Raw genomic sequence first — 17,860 nt, 5'->3', positions numbered from 1 at the left:
CCGTTGTTGTTGTTGTTGTTGTTGTTGCTGCTGCTAAACGTTCACACGTTAACATAACAGTAGAAGCGGGTGTTTCCGTATCGGTGGAAAATTTATCAGACACTTCGCCTTCGTACCGCAGAAACAGAGAAAGCACATGCCTGAATTCTTATGTCCGACCAACAAAAAACCAACAAGAGGACAAGTACTTAAACAAGTTCTTAACCACCAAGTGTATTAGAACTCCATCTTGAGACACTGACCGTGTTACCTCAGTACAGTAATTTTCTATAAAAGGAACAAATAAAATATGTTGTTTTGTAAGCCATCTTTTTCACACTAACATCATCATTAACTAAAATAAGGAATGGTCCCACAAACAAAAAAGTATTGCGTAGCGATCATGTACCTTTGTACCCGATATCATGAAAGAAAACATACGGTGTTACATACTTATATTACTATGTAATGTCTTAATTTATCAGAATCATGGATTACCATAAATTTGTTGATATAGGCTAGCCTATCGCTTGTAACTATTTTATCCCGTTCAATAACATGAATAATAGATCCAGGTTAAATATGTTCATTGTTTTGATTTGTTTCTTATTTCATTTAAACACTATTAGAAGAAAGGGATACGGCGCTTCAAGATTCGTGGCATCTTTGTTTCTTTTGTTATTGTTATATTTCGTAACCATATCCATCAATTAATGCTGAATCTTCCAAATACACCCCGTGGCGGGAGTTGTCGATTCTGATTGGCAGAACTAATTATCCGGTAAATTATTGGCTGACTGAGGTGTCGATCTGTGGCAGGCTCTTTCTATTGGTTGGATAAACTGTCCTTTCGCGAACGCCTCGCACGGGTGCCCTCCCATCCACTCGTCGGGCGCTCCTGTCGAGAAGGTGGAGAATGTGTCTTCAGAGAGCCGAGTGAAACGGAAACACTCATTAAAACTATTTCCAATTAATCCACAGAAAGGACAGTGACTCAAGAATGAGGACCTAAGTGTGGATTGTTGTTTTTTTTTTTTTTTCCCCCTCCTCCCTTCAGCATTCACCTCTTCCATCTGGCTAACCAAGTTGTTAGTTAGCCAATCATCTTGACAAAATTAAAATTCGAGTTTGGTGAGTAACCGTGTCTTTTTTGTTTTCCATACCACAATGCACCGATATTCAAAGCACAAAGTGTGTATGAAACGTAGGACGTGATGATTTATTGTCTCAATTAGTGTTATGTTATCAGTCATGAGTCATTGTGTGTGTATTGTTGTTAGAGCGGCAAGCTCGAATTGTAACTCTTGTACAAATCAAATGTTAACTATTCGGAGGAGTAACAAAGTGTCAAAGGTTTGTAACTTGGCAACTTCGAATCTCAGTCTTTAGAATTAGCTACTTTGTAACTGCGGTTGGATACAAGAAACTAAGTATCCGATTTCTGACGGCGGTTACGTTCGAGTTACAGGGAGGGGTGCGTCAAATTCGGGACTTCATCATTCTTCTAGCATTTTTCCTCCAGATATTTAGTTTTATGCGTTTTAAATGTACTTTGAGGTTTTTTTTTAACGTGTGGAGTGGAGAGAGCAGAGTGGGTGGAGGACCGTGAGGAGCTCTTCCTGTAGATACATCGTGTCATTCTCTCAAGTCAAAGCCCATCCGCCGCTTCCCAAAATAAAATTAATAAACCCAGAATCAACGAATAATGTTCATTAAGAAAACGTTTATGTGTGGAGAGAAACTGGGTTCAATAACCGCGTAGCAGTTTTTTTTTGTTTCCTAAATCTGTTTCCCAGCTGTTTGGTTGTATGAAGAACCTCGTCGTTCCCAAACATCTTGCCTGAAACGTTTTGATTGCCAGTGTCTACTTCAGTTCCGTTTTGCTGAAATACTTTCTCAAGGTTAAACTGTCATCAAATTAGTTCTCCATCCTTACTGTAGTCTTTGTCATACCAAGGTTATGAACATCTGAATTATGATGTAAATGTAATATAATAACGTAACGTAGAATAAATGTAATGTAAAGTTGTGTCGTCTGAAGCGTCGCCTTTCGTCCCCGATCCTTCCTCACTTCTGCCGCTTCACTTGTTCTGAGTACCCAGACATTCACACGATTTATTGTTTTATTATGGTCATCGAAAAAAATGTGTCGCCCTTTGTTGTTGATGCATCATGGAAAAGTGTCAGAAAATCCCTTCGTCATTCATTAATTGCACTGTAAGGAGAAAGTAAACAAGGATGTAATTGGCTGCTTTTGTGTCTTAAGGTCACGTCCGAGGAAAAGGAAGTCATTTAGCAAGCTTATTACTCATTAATTCGTCTTCCGTGCTCTCTGAAACAGATAAGAACACGTTTCGCCCGTTCGGAACAACTGCTGAATAGCGCTGGCGAAAATATGCAAATTGATGGAGCCCACTTCCTGGTGACGTCACTTCCGCTCTCGTAGCAACGTGCGCAAACGGACGGGAAGAAGCTAAGGTGGCCGCTGAGCGTGTGGCTGCCGAGATGACATGCGATTAGACGGAGACAGACTACCTTTTAAGGGTGATTCACATCTCCGTCTGCCATCTGGCCTCATGAGATAGGCCTCTATTTCCTGCTCGTTAAACAGTGTTCCTCCCCCTGCCCCCGATGTCAAGTCAAAGTCTGGCAGCTGTCTGGTAGATAACAGACTTCCACAACCTCCCCCTGTCTGTGCTGGTACTTGTGCGGCTAGGGGAGGGAGGGTAAAACGAGGTACTCTGGGTGTAAACTGTCTTATTAATCAGGGATTTACAGCACTGAAGATCCTGCATTGCTGTTTCAACTTCAGCCTTGAAACAGATGAGGACTCTGTAAGTCTGTTAAACTTGGAGATGTTGGATGATGATGATAACAGCATTATTATTATTATTATTATTATTATTATTATTATTAATAAAAAATTTGTCTAGTTTAGCCAGAGATAATTTAACGGCCATTTGAAGCCTGTTATGCTTCTTGTTTTGCTGCCTTGTCTTTGGGCATTTTCCAGTGTTACTTGAGATGCCACATGTCACTAATTTAATTACAATGATTCAGAGTGTACCATCTAAAAACAGAAATGTCAATATTAATGAGCTGCGAAGATATCAGTTCGCAGCCACCTTCAGCTGTGCCACATCCACAGTGGACGGTTTGAATATTAATGAGTCCACAGGAAGATGTCCTAAAGAAATCTTGATGCAGATATTAGTGCATAAAAGGTTTATATCTCAGTGCCGAGTTGCTTTTTGTCTTTCCAGAACTAATACATTGTTATGCATTATTTACTTTTAAAGAAAATGTAGTATTTGGAAAAGTTTTGCATTTGCTAGTCATAAGTTAAATCTTTTTTCACATGTAGCTGCTTTATACAATTTAGCTCAGAGTGTCTGTTGCTTTTCAGTCCATCACCTTGATTTCTAACTCATTTTTACTTTTTCTCGGTTATATTTACCATGCAGTTAATAGTGGTAAATCTGTGCTTTATATTTTCAAAAGCAAAATTTAATTAAATATAAAAACCAATTTCTAGCCTTACAGGGTTTCCCATATCTTCTTTGTTGTTCATGTTTCATCCTCGCAGGAAATGAGAAAAGGCACTGTATGTTTCTGTTGGGCTTTAATAAAAGAAGTAGACACAGATGGCCGGAGGGTAGCCTTTGACTGTCAATAAACAGTCACGCTTGTTCAAAGATGTGGTAGCTAGGGTTCCTTAATATAAGAAATAAAGCTAACGCAGCTGATAATTTCGGTGCCGAGATGTTTTGATTAGACAAAGTTTCTGTGCATTTTCACTTTTCTTTGTTGCGGCAGCTTATTGCCGGAAGAGTGTGTTTAAGGTGTGTATGAGAGGTTATACATAAATGTATCGAGTCAAAAAAAAAAAAAGAAGTCTGATATGCATCTACGCAGTTTTTTTTTTTTTGTTTTGTTTATATACACTGAACCTGAGTCAAGTTCAGTTTTTTTATTGGCTTCCTGTCTGATTCCTAAAACAACCTGTTCATTATTTAAATATCATTTATGCGTATAAATAATATCCTGATTAAGTTTGATTTACCCGGCTGCAGAGCATTCTTCAGTAAGATTAAGATGTTAGATCTTAATGTATTGTGTGTGTTTAATTCAGATGAATTCTATCACTGACAACTAGGTATGGAGCAGCCTATAATGTCCTATAATGAATCTGAAAGGAAAATCAGTAAAGTGGGTACAGATCCAATTTTGAAATCCCAAAAACTGCATTCGTCTAGTTGTTGTTTTACATACGCTTGTATTTGTAATGATTTGCCTGATTTGCATGGATTTTGTGTGTTTCCTGTCATCGAAAGCCTTCTCGGCCTTATGTCCTGTTATCCCCTGCCAGTGTTCTAGGTGCTACAAGTCGTCGCACTGCCAACACAGCTTCTCCATCATGCCTTTTCCCTTTGGAAAGTCCCAGAAGAGCCCAGCAGACATTGTGAAGAGCCTGAAGGACAACATGGCCTGTCTGGAAAAGCTGGAGGCTTCTGAGACCAAGAAATGTGAGAAGGTCAGTGGCAGAAGGGAACTGCAAATCTTTTCTTCTCTACCCTGTTGTGAAGAGGTTATTCTGGCTCGGCAAGAAAATTCTAGTCTGGTTTCAGGACACATGGGTCTACGCTTCGTCCCGGATTGTCGTGGGCACGTTGGGCGACCGTGTTTAATCTGCGCTAAACCATCACTTTAGCATTTTGTTTGCGTTCCGGCTTCTTCTGTCAACATGCTTATCTTTGTTTGTATCTTGTTGCTGTTGATTTTGTGTGTTAGTAGTTGCTTTCATCTGAACCCACATACATGGTTCTTTACGAAGCTTTACCTTTTCGTTAAGATATGTTTAGCAAAGTCATTTTGCTTAGATACCTTACCATGGGTACCAAGGCTCTTTTTTTGATTTGAGATTCTGGAACTTTGATCACATCCTAAACCCTTAACTTCTTCTCCACTGGTTCCCTGGGTAATGGAGGTGGCTCTAGCTTTTAGATCAGGTGACGCACCACCTGCCGCGGCAGCCGTATCTGCCGCTGTGTGTGACGCGCCCTGCCCTCGTTGCACAGGTGTCGGAGGAGGTGTCGAAGGGCCTGTCATCACTGAAGGAAGTGCTGTGCGGTACAGGTGACAAGGAGCCGCAGACGGAGGCCGTGGCTCAGTTGGCGCAGGAGCTGTACAACACTAACCTGCTCATCGCCCTCATTGCCAACCTGCAGAGGATTGACTTTGAGGTGAGCAGACCACACCAGGATTTCCTCCCCACCTTTAGTAAAGTCTTTTCCTTCTGATGCCAGCGTGCCAGGACCAGGGCTTTGGTCCCCTATTCTAAGAAAAAGGTCTCTGTCATATTAGATTTGATTTGAACCAGGAGAAACGACATGACTTGCTCTCCAAATAATTACTCTTGTAAACAAGTGAAGATGTAGACAAGCTGCTCTGTGGCCCTACTTTAAAAACAATTTTGGGTCTTTATTGTAGTGCTGTCATGCCTTTGTGGGTTTTTCCACTGTTCTGGACCTTTTGACAAATTGTAATCTTAGTCATTGTAATGTCAGTCTGTATAAGAGCATAAGCTGAATGAAAACAATGTAAAACTCAGGGAAAGAAGGACGTGGTGCAGCTGTTCAGCAACATTGTACGGCGTCAGATCGGCACCCGAACACCCACCGTGGAGTACATTTCTTCTCACCCTCAAATCCTCTTCATGCTGCTAAAAGGGTGAGTGTCTATAGTGCACTTCACAGGGACTACAGCTGGCACAGTGACCGTTGACCAGAAGGTAATGGGTTCACGTCCCCCCACAGGCTGGGCAACTTATTTTATCTTCAAGGGAGACCACCCGAAAGGGGCATATGAGTGACATGTACTATAAGCTGCTTTGAATGAAAGAGTATGGCAAACAGAAGTGCATTACCAGGGCCTTTGCAACTTGGCTGCTGTATGTTTTTCTCCACTTCTGTTCCATCATTTACATAGTTCTGTGCACTTTTTTGAGCGGTGTTCATTATGATGCAAAGGTATTGGATCAGGTATCTGCCCAGGGCTTGAACCTACAGCCTTTCGAGTAGAAGTGAAGTTCATTAAAATACCACGTTTTGTTAGATTAAGAAAAGTACTGCAGAGACATGTACCAATCTGCCTGCGAATGACGCTGTTGACCAGGTGAGGTATGTGCAGGTACGAGAACGCCGAGGTGGCCCTGAACTGTGGCATGATGTTGCGGGAGTGCTTGCGTCACGAGCCACTGGCGCGCACCGTGCTCTTCTCCGAGGAGTTCTACCACTTCTTCCACTATGTGGAGCTCTCCACTTTCGACATCGCCTCCGATGCCTTTGCCTCCTTCAAGGTAGGACCCACGTCTTGGTCCGATTGTTTTAGCAGGGGGTAAAAGACTTGAGTTCCAGGACTGACTCTGCTATTGGACCCTTGAGTTTAATAGTTGCTCAAGTATAACTGCTTCATTAGGATTGCCCAGCTATGTAAGTGCTTATAAGATTACGCTAAGTATTTTTCTTTTTAAAGCATCTGCTGTAATTTCTTCCTAATGCGGTGTTCTTTGCTTAACAACCAAAGATGACCTGGCTAAGGAGGAAAAACTCAAAGTAAAGCTGTTCAAGAGTGAGGTGAAAGATAAGATATAGTACTTAATTCTTCTGGATTTTAAAGAACAATTTATTCGGACCTAGAAATTGTTTTTGAAGCTTTTTTTGTTTTACATGGGTTAAATAAAATGACTTCACTATAAATCACCAAAGCCTCAAGCAAACAAGGAAAAGGGTATTTGCTATTCAGAAAACTAAAAATGCCAGTCTGAACGTGTTCATTGTTAATTTTTTTTTTTGTTTGTTTTGCTAAGTGTTGTTGTAGAAATGCATTTAAAACTTCAATCTTCTCTCATCTATTTGTAGGACCTGCTCACAAGGCATAAGCTTATGTGTGCAGATTTTCTGGAGACAAATTACGACAGGGTATGAACATTTTAATATCTAAATTCTTATTTCAGAATTTGTTGCAGGTGGTGATTTGGATTTTTGTGTTTTTTTTTTTTTTTTTAGGTGTTTACAGAATATGAGAAGCTCTTGCATTCCGATAACTATGTCACCAAACGTCAGTCTTTGAAGGTACATCTGTGTGCTGTTGTGCGTATTTGTACATTATGCTTGTTTCTGTTTATCTCTCTTAAATTTGCTGTATACTGTCTGAGAGGTGAGAAGCAATTGGTTCACAGACTGTAAATGGGAGGGGTAAATTTAAACGTATTCTGTAGTTCAAGAGGAACAAAATTATTGTACTCAGATCTTCAGCAGAATATCTTAGTGTGTTTTGTTCAGTTGACCTTTATTCTTGTAATAAATGTACACTCATTTCCTAGCTGATGAACTTAATTTGTTCCTATAAATATGTTAGGTGATGATTCATAAAAGAGAATGAATAGCACCTTTTTTTTTCTTTTTTTTTTTTTTTTTGGAGGAAAGTTCTATCTTGTTCCAGTCAGGACCCAGATACACAAAAAATCATCCAAAAACCCATGTACAATAAGAAATGTTACTCTTAGTTCACCAGAGAATAGTAAACAATTCGTAGTATTATAATAAAATGCTGTACATGCATATTTTTCTTTCTGTTAGCATATAGTGTGCTTTTGGTGACAAGAAAGGAAGGAATTACATAAAACAGGAATATTGTTTAACATTTTAGCAGAAATGATCCTAAACGTAATAATCAAAGCAAACAGCTAGTTTAAAGAAAACTGAGAGGTAAGAAGCCCAGCAAAAGCCTCGGCATGACTCTTTTTTTTTTTTTTTTAAAAAAAAATAAACAAGAAAATTAACCGAACGCAGAACACAGACAGCTTGAGGGAACATAGGAACATGGCATTTATTCCAACAATGCTCAGTGCCAGAGGAGTAAAACTGAACTGCTAAGTGGCAATTTTAAACAAGATTCTAACTGAAAAACCAATATTTTCATAGTATAAATAGCAATAAAAATCAATATTTAAAAGTATAAACGCAATGGGTTCCGGAAAGGAAAAAGCCATAATTCAAACATTTGCAAAGCAAACAATGGGTGTAACGCTCTGTGGAAAGACACTGACGCTGGGCTTGCGTGCAGCTGCTGGGAGAACTTCTGCTGGACAGACACAACTTCACCGTCATGACCAAGTACATCAGTCGGGCTGAGAACCTGAAGCTCATGATGAACCTGCTGAGGGACAACAGCCGCAACATCCAGTTTGAGGCGTTCCATGTCTTCAAGGTCAGGTTTTACAGTGTCGTTTGGTTTGCTGGGGGGGGGGGGGGTCGTAATTTTTTTTCGTCAGAAATAATGCGGGCTTGCTGTTCCCACGCGTGTTTGCAGCTCACCTTTGTCTTCCTGTCTGCGTGCAGGTGTTTGTGGCGAACCCCAACAAAACGCAGCCGGTTCTGGACATCCTGTTGAAGAACCAGGCCAAGCTGGTGGACTTTCTGAGCCGTTTCCAGACGGACCGGTCCGAGGACGAGCAGTTCTGCGATGAGAAAAACTACCTGATCAAGCAGATCCGAGACCTCAAGAGGCCTCCGGCGCAGGGAGATGCTTAGAGGCAGAGTGGTAGCCGTGCGCCACGCGGGGGTGAGCAGGTTGAGGGGAGAGGCTGGTACCAAGAGCAAAAGAGAGCTGAGCAGGACTCGAGGAAGGAGCAGAGGGATGAATTGGGTTAGAGGAAGAGAGACGAGAGATAGAATCGCTGCCTTCTTTTCATGCTTCGTCTCTGATGTGGAAATGACGTCTTGCACGAGTGGCCAAGGGCGCACCTTACCGGGCCCGAAATCCTCTTTCCGCTCCCGAGTCCCTCTTGGATGTTGGCCGCTTTTTCTTCTCTTGACAAATGGAACAAACAAAAATTGAAGCTCCCCTCCTACATCGCAAATGTATGAAAGAGTAGATGTTTAAAAAAAAAAAAAAAAACCCTTAAAAATGATCTAGTTAAGTGCGAAAGGCAATTTGTGACATCATTTTGTGGGGCCCGAACGAAACACTGGAGCAAACTGCTTTTGGCCCGTTTTCCAATAGTGGAGGACCAGTATGCTGGTTGTTGTGCGCTCTTCTTTTCTAGTGAGATTGTTTTTGAAGATGTGACTTGATAGACATTTTATAAAAGTGAGTAAAGTTATCATGGGTCAGAATCAGCTACGGTGCACCTGCAGACCCACCAGGGGTGGATGTAGACACATAAGGGGGACGTGGTAAAGGAACTCTCACGTGAATGGCATGTGAATTTCAAGCCTTATGCACACTGCTGGATTAATATTATTTTAGCAATTTGAGATTTTTTTTTTCCTTATGTCTGTGGGGTTGGGCCACAGAAAAGTTGTACATAGCAACCGCATTGTTTCTGATGCTGCATTTAGGAAAGTGTTCCTTTAGACATATACTGTAGATTGGTGTTTGTTTTTTTTTTTTTTTTTTTTTTTTTTTAAATTATTTAAATATGATTCCCTTGGGCGTTTTTATAAAGGGAACCATCCAAGATGTCAAAATAGGATCTCTGCTTAGCTTGGGAAATAATTTACATATTTTTGTCTATGGTTTTGAATTTTTTTTTGGACATTATCAAAGTAATATGGCAGTGAATGGAGCACAATGTGAGAACTCAGTAATGCACATTATTAATATCTATACCTACATTTACTATAATAGGCCAGGAACTGTAAAACAGAGCAGAGCTGGAAAGTAATGACCTCAGATTCTAAATAAATGCTAAATGGGAAAATGTTACTTCAGTATATGTACTGTAGTTTCTTATGTGCTGATGTAAGTCCGCAGTAAATGGACTTTTACTGCTGCACTTTTTACCCAACATCAGAACTCGAATTTGGGTTTCTGTTCTGGAGCCCTTCATACATCAAGAGTTTCTGGTTGGTACCGCGGAAGTGTGATTTCCAAGTCACATGCGTTAAATTAAAACTCATGCAGTTGCCTACATTGTGAAACTTGAAAGCAACCATAAGGGCACAAATTTCCACACCTCCTGCTCACCTTAACTTATTGTTATGATGGCTTGTTCTTGGTTTAGGATTTTTTTTTTTTTTTTTTTTTTTTGGTCAATCATGTCTTCAGATATTTTTAGTGATAAACTGGCACTTAAGTTCTGCTGTCATCTTTTTGCACAAGTTTTCATACATTCCTTGTGTGCACTTTGTAGACTAGTATTTCACTGACACATAAAATTTTTACTTTAGAGTGGAACGATAACAATGTACTGAATGCGTAGTGCTGGTGATCATATAGAATATACAGATCTCTCAGTCCTCCCTTTTCAGCTATTTATGAGAGACATTTATTGACCACTTTAATGGATTTCAAGGGATCTCCTGAATGTTTTCACATTAATGAAAAACAGATACAGCGATTGAATTGTGCAACAGAATAAGTGTTCTGAACAAAGAGAATTAAAACCCTGCAAAATATGGTCAAGTACTCAGCGAATAGGACATAGTTCTTTCTGATCAGCCATTCATTATTAAAAGCAGTATGGTAAACCCATTCTTCTAAATGCAAGTTGCTTTTGGTTTAGGAGGTGGATGGAAAGGAGAAAATGACTGCTTTCAGAATTTTTGAGAGCGTGTGTCACCGACCTCAGCGTGTGCTGAAAACGGGTGTGAAGACAGTACTGCTGGTTTGCTGCCTTGGACGGATGCAGTCCTGTCTCCTGCAGTGTGCTGTTTATAGACCGACCCAGTAAGCAAATGACCGTAGAATTTTAAGTTCCCCTCTTTGTCCTTGAATGATTTATCTGTATCTTTCCAGTGAAAACGGTCCAGAGTGACCTAGATTTGAATGTGACCTTTCAAATGGGTGCATTTGTACGTTAGACTGACATTTAAACTCACTCCTTAAGGTGTACCTCATTTACTTACATAATTTATTATAGCTTGTTTGGGGGAAGAACTGAATTTCAAACATAGAGATGAAATTTTTTTGCTAAATGTACGATCAACAAATCAGACCATGTGTGGTAGATTAACCCTGCTAGGACACCCTGAACCACTTTGTGACCAAGAGAATAAGAATTGGAGCCAAGACTGCTATACGTAAAAGATCCAGTCATCTGCGTGAATTAATCGAATAGTGAAAACGCGACAGTGAAATGCAGGAACGTGCGGCCCAATCATCAATGTTTGGAGACCTATAATGTTTCGCAGCACTGGGGGAAAAGATGCTGTGCCACTGGCAGTCACAAAACCAAAGCAGGGGGTTCTGATGAGCAGAAGTCTGAACTGTAAATATTCGCTGCACCTTTTGTTTCTGTTTTCGTCAGAAAACTATTCTCAGCCAACACTGAATGTCTCTTGGTATCGCTTCATGCTGTCTTTACTGTTTCCAAAGACTTTCCCAGTATTTCTTTTTTTTTTGGAAAGGTGAAAGGACTTGAGGTGGATTCAGAAACAGGAAATAAAATCAGTCTGTTAAAATGCAAACTGGTCTTTTATTGTCCTTTAACTAGTATGAATGCTGCACTTGTTACACACGGTACGACACTTTTCGGCACGCAATCTCTGCTCACGTAAGCAACTCAACCACACATCAGCGCACAGAAACAGAAAAATGTTGCTCAAAATAATCCCACAAGCTGTAGCGTGTCTTTGCATGTTTCCATGTGCACTGTGGTAGGGTAAACGGACAAAACACAGTATTTAAAAGATAAAAGGAATAAAAGCTACTGGATGTGGCTACTGCATGTCTGCCCATGTTGAAATTTACATTGCATAGATGATGTAGTGCAGGAGGTATGAAGCCAAGAAGAGCAGGTCTGTAGCTCTTCCGCCCATTCTGAACTACATGTATGTGATCCTGTCTATCTGTCGCCTGCCCGGCTGGTCCGGTCGGCTGATGTAGTGTCTGCGCAGGAGATCCAGAGCTGTCCGGCTGCGTGCGTGTTTTTGACGCTCTGCCTCTAGCTCGGCCCGCAGCCTCTGCACGAGAGCCTGGTGCTCCGCAAGGGTGACTACCGCCTCCTCCTTCCGCTCCGCCTCCAGTTGCTTCCTCAGCATGTCCACCTCCTGTGCCAAGCCTGCATTGTTCCCCCTGAGCTTCCGCACTTCCTCTTCAGCCCTTCTAAGCTTCTCGTGCAGCCTGCTGGCCTCTTGCGCCCTGTCCCGGACCTCCGTAACCCATGCCTTCGAACGTGCCTCGGTTTTGCGCCCCTGGACCCGTAGCAGCTCCAACTGCTGACTTTTCGTTGCAGCTTCGCGTCTGGCACGAGCTATCTGCGCATCCCTCTCGTCCAGTAACCCCTGGAGCCGTCCGCACTCCTGCCGCCGCCTCTCCGTCTCATCTAGCGCCTGCTGGAGCCGAGCGCTCAGACTGCGTCGGTCCTGCTCCGCTTTGCGCGCTGCCCACCGCAGAGACGCCAGGTCTTGCTCGTTCCAGATGCAGGCCTCCTCATCCTCCCGTCCCGGACTCCGTTCGAAGGCCCCGCCCCTGCGCTCCGCATCTCCGGAGCTCGTCTCTGGTGTCCCATCCTGCTTCCTAATGATTCTCTCCACCAGCTGCTTCCTCCTCCTGCTGTCCTCTGTCCGCTGCACCTCGACAAGGGCTGACCGGTAGATCTCTTGCTTTCGGCCGCTCCGGACCTTGCTCGTTCTTTCGCTAGGCAGCAGAAGCGAAGAAACTGTTTCCGGGGGTCGTGTTCCTGCCCCCGGCCCGGCGCCACATTCCTCCAGGAGATCAAGCACGGTAAAACGAGGGGGAAATAACTCAGCCACCCAGTTGCTCTCCTTACACCCCGGCGACTCCAGACCCTCTTCCACGCCCATTTCTGATCTCTTTGAATCCTTGTCCTTCCTTGTGTCAGCTGTGTGAAACAAATCAAATGTACCATCATCATTGGCAAACCTTGGAGGAAGACTGCCAATAAACGTAATAACAAAACAAACGGAACACCCCAATAAAAACACGCAACTAATGCAAAATGATCATTTCAATTCATTAATTTCATGTAAAATTCACAGAGTCCGGCTTGGCCTAGGCTAAGTGACATCTGACAGTGTCAATGTGATTGAAAAAATCATTTATTGATTGATTGGTCGCGTATCACTAGTATCAAACATGATTCGTTACATTTTCTTACATGTTAGTTTATCATTTAATTCGTGTCCGGAAAAGCAGCTGTAAAATCGTTGATTTACTAAGCAATACACATTACATTTGGTCTCTCCATCACAATTACCTTAATCGTAACAGATCGTCGGATAGCTTACAAGCTAACGATTCATCACCATTCCAACCCAGGTAACCATGGTAGCGTCCATTGATGACGTTTAGCGCAAAGCGACTACGTCATCAGCACCATAGAGTAAAACCCACTAGCAGCGCGGCTGTCGCGGTGCATTGTGGGATAGGGAAATGCGCAGGCGCTCATTTGACGCGCGGCGCTACCGCGAACGACACAGAGAGATGTTAAAATAATTCCTAATAATAGGTTGGAAGTCAGTGAAATTCTTCAAATCGAATTAGATTAATTTTCCACGTCAACATTCCTAAAAACGTAATCAACCCAGTCTAATAAAGCTGGTTCCCCATTGTAGTTAATTAGTCTTTTTATAAACATTGAGTGCATCAAAGGATGATTCCCGTTCGGTGTTTAATGTATTTCGTGGCTTAGACTTAGTTACAAAACGGTTACAAAACAGTATACTGTGGAAAACTGATGTGAAAAGTAATCATAATTCATAACATCATCTATTGGGCCTTGTAGACTTTCTTTAAAACTTAGTCTATGGCTTCGTGGGGAAGCAGGAGAATCAGTAGAAATGGAACAATCAATTTCAAATGGAAACGGAAGGAGTGAACTATATACTTTAAATACATATGTATTATATTTAATAATTTATGGTGCTACATATTTCTGATATTTTAAAAACAGAAATTCTCAACTTGGTCGGAAGTGAGAGAATTGTAACAATGATTTGATGCTCATCAACATTTTAAGGTGTTTCTAAATTCAGCGTTTCCATGGTAATTTTCAGGAAGAGCAGCGTGCAAGAGGAAGGTTTCTTTCTGGGTTCTTTCTGGTCTTTCTTGTGCCCAACCCCCACGAGAAGTGAATTTTTTCAGCAGCGAGGAAGTCGGTTTTTTCCTCTTTGTAGGTGTCTGAACTGACCTACATACAGCCGTGTCCTTCTCAGAACTACTGGAAAGTTTCCTGAGTCGCAAAATCATAATTGGATTGTAAATTGTTCAAGTAAATCAGGTAAACAATAGGACTAAATACATGGGACATGTACTTAGAAGCCCAAAATGAGTGCTTTTAACCAAGATATTGCATTTTTTTAATGTATTTTAAATAAATTAAAAAAATAAATTAAAAAAATTATTGCACTAGATGTGAAAGAAATACTTCTGTTAATAGTCAGAAAAATGACACATTTTAAGATTATTTTGAGTTGATATAATGGATTAATTTATGAAATATTTATTTTAAATGAAAATATTTTTTAAAATGATTTATATTTCATTCAGTATGGCATTGTTAAATGTCTATTCCTACTTGTTGCTACATTTCATGAGTTAAGTGAAGTTTCCAAACTTCTGAAATCTTTCAAATTAAAACTGTTTGTTCTATCTGCCCCTTTCTGCATTAAATACTCATATACAAAATCAAACATTTGCATTAAAGTTTTGCAGTATTTGCATGAAAACATCATTCATAAAAAATGAATGATGTGAAAAAGAACTAATATGCTAGGAAAAAGTTCATGTATTTATTTAATATAAAGTCATCATAAAATATAGGTTTGAAGTGAATGGGACTTAAACCTATAAGTTTAATAATTACTTTCTACATTAGGACCCAGTGGAGTAATATGGCTGTATATTAATTACATTACATATTTATTTTTTTTATTTAAAATATGTGTGACAGAACTTAAACATGTTAGTTTTGATCAGACAAATTGTATCAATTTATTTTTCTTTATTTTACCCTTAATTTGGGAGCATGCAAAACATTCACTAAAAAGCTGACAAAATTAGCTAATTAAATAGTGACTATTTTAAAAAGCTACAAAATAATAACAATACTACTACTAATAATAAACTGGTAATGTACAATAAAAAAAAAACAGATTTAAACTGTATCAAAAATGACTTCTGAAAAATCTTGTAACTCTTTCTTAAGATTGTTATGAAAAGGGAAAATGTTTAATGATAAATTTGAAAAAAAATCCAACAAAGCATTTTTAAAAAATGTTCTTTTTTACAAGTTATATTCCATGAAATCATTTATATACTAAACTTAGTACTTACAAATCATTCACTTGGGAAATCATTAAAAAAACAACTTATTCTGTTACATTTGTATAAATGACACATGCCACAACTTCTCTCTTGCCGTTAATGTCCTATAGCCCTGAAAACTAATTCTCTAAATAGTTAGTAACAGGGGAGCATGTATTTCCTAGTTATTTAGGCTTACTTACTTTGTTCCTTTTCTGAACAGGAGAAAAATAAACAAAAGAGCCAAGAACGTGAAAGTGGGTTAGAGTTCAGTTTTCAGAGCAGAAAAACACTCCCAAATACAAATACGCCAAACCACTGGCTGTGTGTTCCATCAGATATTACAGTTTTTTTTGTTGTTTTATTGCAGTGTTTTCAAAAACATAGGAACACGAAACTCCAAGAAAATAGTTTGGATTGAAGTTACGAGTTAAAAGATGAAATACCTGAGCCGGAGGGAAATGCGCGGGAATGTCAGGGGTCTGGTGGGGGGTAGGGTTCCACGGGGTCAGAGGTCACTAGCCTTCTGGGTCCCTTTCTGACCACAGGATTTAGGGTTGGAGGGAACATTGAACAATGGAACCCATCGCTTTACCAGGCTTTTGATATAGTAAAACTTTTACCAAATTTGTTCAGTGAGGATCAGGGTTGAGGGAGAAGTGAGGGGCCAATATTCCTGATTTCAGTGACAGACAGCAGGGCAACAGCAACAACTTAATAAGTATCGGAACAATGTTTTCATTCTTTATACACCCAACCCCCCACGCGGGAAAGAAAAACAACAAAGAGGATGCTCACACAATTTCACGCATGACATATTTTTTTGTGGAAATTTTAAAATAGCTAGAAACGCTCAAGACATCTGCGCGGTAAGGAGAGGCAAGAGGAGCTTCCGAGGAGGGACCTTCAGCACCTGCGGGCTCCACGTTTATTTTCCTCTTTACTCACGGCGTTTACGGCTTGCTCTTCCCTCATTTCCCTCACGAAATTGTAGTCTGCTTTCAGTTTTTACCTTTTTGGTTTGTCGGTTGCGCTAATAATAATAACAAAAAGATTTACACAGCTAAGTAATGTGTATTTTGTCCCACTGACTGAAACCGAATCAGCCATCGAATTTCCGTTTGTAAAAATGTTAATATCACACAGCGTGTTGTTGAACTTTCTTTGTTATAACTTATTGCCTGCGAAAATTATCCGCTACTTATTTTATTTCTTTATGTTTTTTTTCTGCAGACTAAACTGGAAATAATCAAGAACCCGCTTCGTCAACATGACTCGTCGTTGTTATTCCATCGTTGTTATTGTATTTTGTCGACAAGAAGGTGCGTGCAGGTTTGCTCGGGAGCATTTTCGACGCCTTCGTGATTTTGGACAAAATTAATTATGCAGATCGGGTGAGTTGGGCGAGTGGCGCACGCGCCGCTCGCTCGCTCGCTCGCTTACTTCAGGGCGCGGGACCGCGCACGGGACGCCTGCACGCGGGGACAGAGTCGCCCACAAAGAGCAGCGTCACATGACGCGCCGTTCGCGCCTCTTTCGCGATCCGTTCGACTGTCTACGCGCTTCCAGAAACTCACGGAAGGTAATGTGCCGCTCGCATCTTCTTTATTCACATTTTTTTCTGACTATATCCGTAATATTTCACGTCAGTGTAATTATTTCTTACTAAAAAGCCTGCACCCCCAACGTTTACCACGGGGTCAGGCTCATGGTGGTGCGGGACAGGGGGGTACGATAACGACTCAGGCAATTTCATGATTAACGAATATCTCGCAGGGAAGTTTTAGTTTAGTAGAAGCTCGTCTAGGTAGCTTTTCTACAAGTTAGACAGTTTCTTCCAAGTTAGTAACTTGGCTGACAGTAAGTAACTGAACATTCATCGATTCATGATTTAACGAGAAACTAGTATACAAATTAGGTGTTTGTCACAACACACCAGTTCGCCGAGATTGTGCACCTCTGGCCCTCCGCTAACGGCTCTTTCCTCGCCGTAAGGACACGACGGTTTATTAAAGCAGCTACTAGTTAAACGTGCTACAACTCATAAAATAGATACAGACCAGAAGTTTCGGTATCTGTATCGAGCATCGATGCTTGCCGCCCCCCCGCCCTTGCGCGCGCCATGGTGTGCTCGAGGACGGAGCCACAGCCAACGGTACCGGTTTTGAAGGCGCACATGGCGCGCGGTCTCGCTGTGTGTGAGGAGAGTCCTCGTGCGGTCAGGCTGGATCGCACTGCTTGCTACCGATCGACCCCCGCAGTCGCTATCAGAGATTTTCTGTGGCGGGAATCAACTACTACTAGTCGTCCAGTTCCCAGGCCGTCAGTGCTCAACAACACTGCTAGTTAAAAGCGATCATTAACTACGGCTGCGTGGGTGGTTTACACAGTGACTTAGTTTGTGCAGAAAGGGCACATGAATGATTGTGTCGCTCCAGGACACGCGTTTCGGACCAGTAGTACTTGTCTTTATACTTAATCACCGGTTTGGAAAGTGGGGTAGGCGAACGAACACTATGGAGCCCGACGGATTGTTTTGTAGCCCCTTTGGGTTGGGAGTCACTCTCGGTCATCACGGGGAGGAAAACTCCCGTGCAGTGTGGAGCAC

The 17,860-nt window shown here is 41.2% G+C and overlaps 2 protein-coding genes across 3 annotated transcripts; one reads left to right on the top strand and one right to left on the bottom strand.

The window, feature by feature from the left end:
• The first annotated feature begins 837 nt into the window (after nucleotides 1-837).
• cab39l1 (calcium binding protein 39, like 1) lies at nucleotides 838-11,453 on the top strand. Of its 2 annotated transcripts, none has more exons than XM_018733813.2 (9): nucleotides 838-1,110; nucleotides 4,357-4,513; nucleotides 5,058-5,222; nucleotides 5,591-5,709; nucleotides 6,169-6,337; nucleotides 6,900-6,959; nucleotides 7,047-7,112; nucleotides 8,107-8,250; nucleotides 8,382-11,453. In XM_018733813.2, exons 2-9 carry the CDS (start codon nucleotides 4,397-4,399, stop codon nucleotides 8,571-8,573), a joined length of 1,032 nt encoding a protein of 343 aa, XP_018589329.1. In that variant the 5' UTR covers nucleotides 838-1,110; nucleotides 4,357-4,396; the 3' UTR covers nucleotides 8,574-11,453. The 2 variants fall into 2 exon arrangements, with proteins under 2 accessions (XP_018589329.1, XP_018589328.1); XM_018733812.2 differs by having other exon boundaries at nucleotides 839-1,110; nucleotides 4,349-4,513.
• Nucleotides 10,048-13,294, bottom strand: ccdc160 (coiled-coil domain containing 160). The gene is made up of 2 exons (XM_018733814.2): nucleotides 13,236-13,294; nucleotides 10,048-12,829 (listed from the first exon to the last, which is right to left on the bottom strand). The coding sequence occupies exon 2, from the start codon at nucleotides 12,789-12,791 to the stop codon at nucleotides 11,811-11,813; it is 981 nt and encodes a 326-aa protein (XP_018589330.1). The 5' UTR covers nucleotides 12,792-12,829; nucleotides 13,236-13,294; the 3' UTR covers nucleotides 10,048-11,810.
• Between the last annotated feature and the right edge of the window lie 4,566 nt (nucleotides 13,295-17,860).

The sequence above is a fragment of the Scleropages formosus genome, chromosome 13, assembly GCF_900964775.1.
Source record: "Scleropages formosus chromosome 13, fSclFor1.1, whole genome shotgun sequence".
NCBI classification, from domain to species: Eukaryota; Metazoa; Chordata; class Actinopteri; order Osteoglossiformes; family Osteoglossidae; genus Scleropages; species Scleropages formosus.
Note: the sequence above shows the minus strand (reverse complement) of the source record. Positions and strands in the feature narration are given on the sequence as shown.

Bases quoted from the DNA above. Each gene is read 5' to 3' on its own strand.
- cab39l1 (XM_018733813.2), top strand. From the start codon at position 4,397: ATGCCTTTTCCCTTTGGAAAGTCCCAGAAGAGCCCAGCAGACATTGTG. The intron at 5,710-6,168 runs GTGAGTGTCTAT...AGGTATGTGCAG, and splicing joins CTCTTCATGCTGCTAAAAGG to GTACGAGAACGCCGAGGTGG. The intron at 6,960-7,046 runs GTATGAACATTT...TTTTTTTTTTAG, and splicing joins TGGAGACAAATTACGACAGG to GTGTTTACAGAATATGAGAA.
- ccdc160 (XM_018733814.2), bottom strand. From the start codon at position 12,791: ATGGGCGTGGAAGAGGGTCTGGAGTCGCCGGGGTGTAAGGAGAGCAAC.